This window comes from Parus major, unplaced genomic scaffold (genome assembly GCF_001522545.3).
Source record: "Parus major isolate Abel unplaced genomic scaffold, Parus_major1.1 Scaffold220, whole genome shotgun sequence".
Lineage (NCBI taxonomy): Eukaryota > Metazoa > Chordata > Aves > Passeriformes > Paridae > Parus > Parus major.
Genome location: NW_015379263.1, coordinates 645,725 through 648,736, shown reverse-complemented (window position 1 = coordinate 648,736; position 3,012 = coordinate 645,725). Strand labels below are relative to the sequence as shown.

At 68.5% G+C, this 3,012-nt stretch overlaps 1 protein-coding gene across 4 annotated transcripts in view; it reads left to right on the top strand.

The window, feature by feature from the left end:
- Nucleotides 1–135: 135 nt before the first annotated feature.
- LETMD1 (LETM1 domain containing 1) overlaps nt 136–3,012 on the top strand; it is a 10,701-nt gene continuing 7,824 nt past the window's right edge. Inside the window, exons 1-3 of one of the 4 annotated variants that reach the window (XR_001519071.3) lie at nt 136–375; nt 903–1,054; nt 1,230–1,345. Coding sequence is in view for 2 of the 4 variants with exons in the window: in XM_015615705.3 (XP_015471191.1) it covers nt 266–375; nt 903–1,054; nt 1,230–1,373 (406 nt within the window). In the remaining 2 variants the exon portion in view is untranslated. Of the gene's footprint in view, nt 376–902; nt 1,055–1,229; nt 1,374–3,012 lie in introns of all 4 variants that reach the window. The other 3 variants (XR_001519072.3, XM_015615704.3, XM_015615705.3) reach the window with 3 other exon arrangements.

Genomic DNA, 3,012 nt, shown 5'->3' with positions numbered 1-3,012 from the left:
CAGCGGCAGCTCCTGCACGGCCCCCCGAGGGCTGGGAAGGGGTTTAAACCCCGCTGAGGCGGGAGCAGGGTCGCGGTCACCGACTGCCCCAGCGCGGGGCCGGAGCCGGGCCCGGTTCGGCCGGGGAGAGCCCGGTCCCGCCGGGGGGAACGGAAAGGGAGCGGGCTCGGGCCCCACCCGGAGCCCCCGGCAGCGCGGGCACTTCCGGTGCGGCAGCCAATCAGCGCTCAGCGCCCCACGTGACCGCCGCCTGTCACCCGCCAAGATGGCGCTGTCCAGGGTGGCGGCCCGTGGGGGGCTCTGGCGCCTCGGCCCCGCCGCCCTGAGCCCCCCTCGGGGGCGGATGCAGCTGCAGCTCGCCCTGGGCGTGTCCAGGTGAGCAGGGACCCCCGCGGGGCAGCCAAGTCCCTCAGCACCGGCCAGGACACGCCCCACTCAGGGAGACCCAACTCCTGACGCAGCCCCGAGCGCTCCCAACACCGACGGCAGCCCCCGCTAAATACCGAGCGCAGTTGTGATCCCCCGCCAAACCCCCTTCCCCTTTATCCCCCTCTCCTCTCCGGTTACCCCGGTCCTGGCCGTGTCCCCCTCTCGTTCCCCAGCCCTCGGTGCCCCCCCGTTATCGCACAACATTTCCGCTACACCGGCGCCGTTCCCTCCCCGGTACCGCGCGTTCCCAGCCTCCCCACCCCCCTCCCTTACCCGGCACGGGAATCCTGGAGTCACCGGGGGCCCCTCAATCCCCCCGGGGCTCCTCAATCCCCCCGGGGCCCCTCCATCCCCCCGGGGCCCGGTTCGCGGTCCCGGAGCGCTCCCGCTTCTCCCGCTCCGCCTCTCCGGGAGCCTCAGGCGCGGCCGGGGCTGCGGGACCGGCGGGCTCAGGTTCGTTCTCAGCCGCGCAGGTCCCAGGGGCGCTCGCTCTCCTCCCGCGCCGCCTCCCGCGCCCTCGTGGCCGCCGTGGCCGCCGCAGCCCGGCGGGTCAGCGCCAGGTACGAGCGGTTCCTGGAGAGGAGCTTCCCCCGGTTCTATCTCCTGTACAGCACCTTCAAAACAGGCGAGTCCCGGCCGGGGAGTCCTGAAAAGCGGCTCCGGGAGAGGGCGGGGTGTCCCGGGAGGGAGGAGCGGAGGGGACAGTCCCGGTCTCCAGAAGGAGAACACATTTTGGAGCGGGGGCAGCGGCTGCACCGCCCGGGGCGGAATCGGCGCCTGAGGGAGCTGTGACCCTGCAGGAATCCAGGCGCTTTTCCTGGAGGCCAAGGAGATCAGGAGGATCAAATCCAAGATGTCTCAGCAGCGGCTGAGCTCGCAGCAGCTCCCGTACCGGGAGATGGAGCGGCTGCGCCAGGTGAGCCGGGGGCTGCTGCAGATCCCCCGTGCTGCANACAGGGACACAGCCCCAGGATGGCAAACACGGCCCCGGTGCGGAGCCCGGCAGGGCGGGGATGAGCCCCGGAGGGGGGGATGAGCCCCAGGAGGGTCCCCGGACCCCCGTGGTGGGTGAGGGGGGCACAGCCAAGGGATGGCTGGAGCTGTGCCCGGGAGGTTTCGGCTCTTCCCCCAAGGGTGCCGGGCACTGAGCGGGTTCCCCGGGGCACGGGCAGACCCCGAGAGCTCCAGCAGCGTTTGCACAGGGTGGGATTGATGAGGGGTCTGAGCAGGGCCAGGGGCTGCACTGGATCATCCTCACGGGTCCTTCCAGCTCAGGATATTCCGTGATCCCCCCTCAGCCTGCAGCCCCTGCTCCCGCTCCAAGCTTTTCCCCAATAGTGTCTTGTTCCACCCCAAAACTGGGAGCCCTGGAACTCTGCTGGGACCTTGCCTGGCCTGGCACTGCTTCTCGTGCCAAACTCACCAATTTCTCCCCGACTTTCCTGACTTCTGCTGCAGGCAATGGCTGCAGCTGCTGGTTTGCTTTGCTTCTGGCTTTTCCAGAGAGAAATAAATGCTGCTCCCTCACTGAATTCCTCCTCCTCCTCCTCCTCTGTGCATTCCCTTGAGATATTTTTTTCAACCACCCACTTCCTGAGGGCCAAACCCAGGGACTGAACTGGGAACGGGACACAGCACGGGGCAGGAGCAGCCTGGCATCACTGATGGTGCTGCTGAATCACCAAGTCCTGGGAAAACGAGGAGAAATCCGGGAGCTGGGAAACTCCACCACCCTCAGCCCTGAGCCAGCGATGCGAGTGTTGGAAATAGGAATAACCCAAGTGCTGGCCTCACTCCCTACCTGAAACCAGGTGTGACTGACCCCACGGGCAGCCCGGAGCTGGCAAACGGCCCAAATTCCTCAAATCCCGGCTGCTTTGGGCTGGGGGCAATGCCAGCTCGAGGGGTGCTCGGGTACTCACCCAGCTCGCAGCCAGGGACGGGTTTGGTGGGCATGGCTCCTGCAGCAGCCTGCGGATCCCGGGGCAGCCTCCCGCTCGCTCCCCAGCCCTGACCCCTCCTTATTTAAGGGGTGACCCCTCCCTCCCTCCCCTCCGCCCTGAGCAGAGTTCCCGGGGAAGCTCCGCGGCACCTCAAAGGCTGCGGCATCTCCCAATCGCTAATTAAGCGCTCATTAAGGCGCTTTGATGCGGCCCCACGGGGGCTCGGCGGGCCGGACTCTGCTCGGGCAGCCCCGGTACGTGCGGCCGGGACCGTCCCGCTCCATCGATCCGCCCTTATCGGAGCCGGGGCCGGGCCGGCCCCCTCCCCAGCGAGCTGCCGACAAATGGAACAGCTGAGCGAGCAGCACCGGGCACGGCGGAGGGCACGGCCCCGCTGCAGACGGGGAAAAGCGTTCCCGAGGTTCCCGGGACACGCAGAGGCTGAGCCGGGACGTGTCCGGGAATTGCTGAGGAGCTGCGGCTGCTCCCGAAAATCCTTGGGCAATGTTTGTTCCGGCAGCTGGAATGAGGAAAACAAACACGAGCCACACCAGCGGGGCTGCGGGCACAGCCGCTTCGGCTGCCCGGGACAGGCGGAGGGTCCCGCCCGGGGCCCCGGCATGGAGCTCGGGGGGTCCCG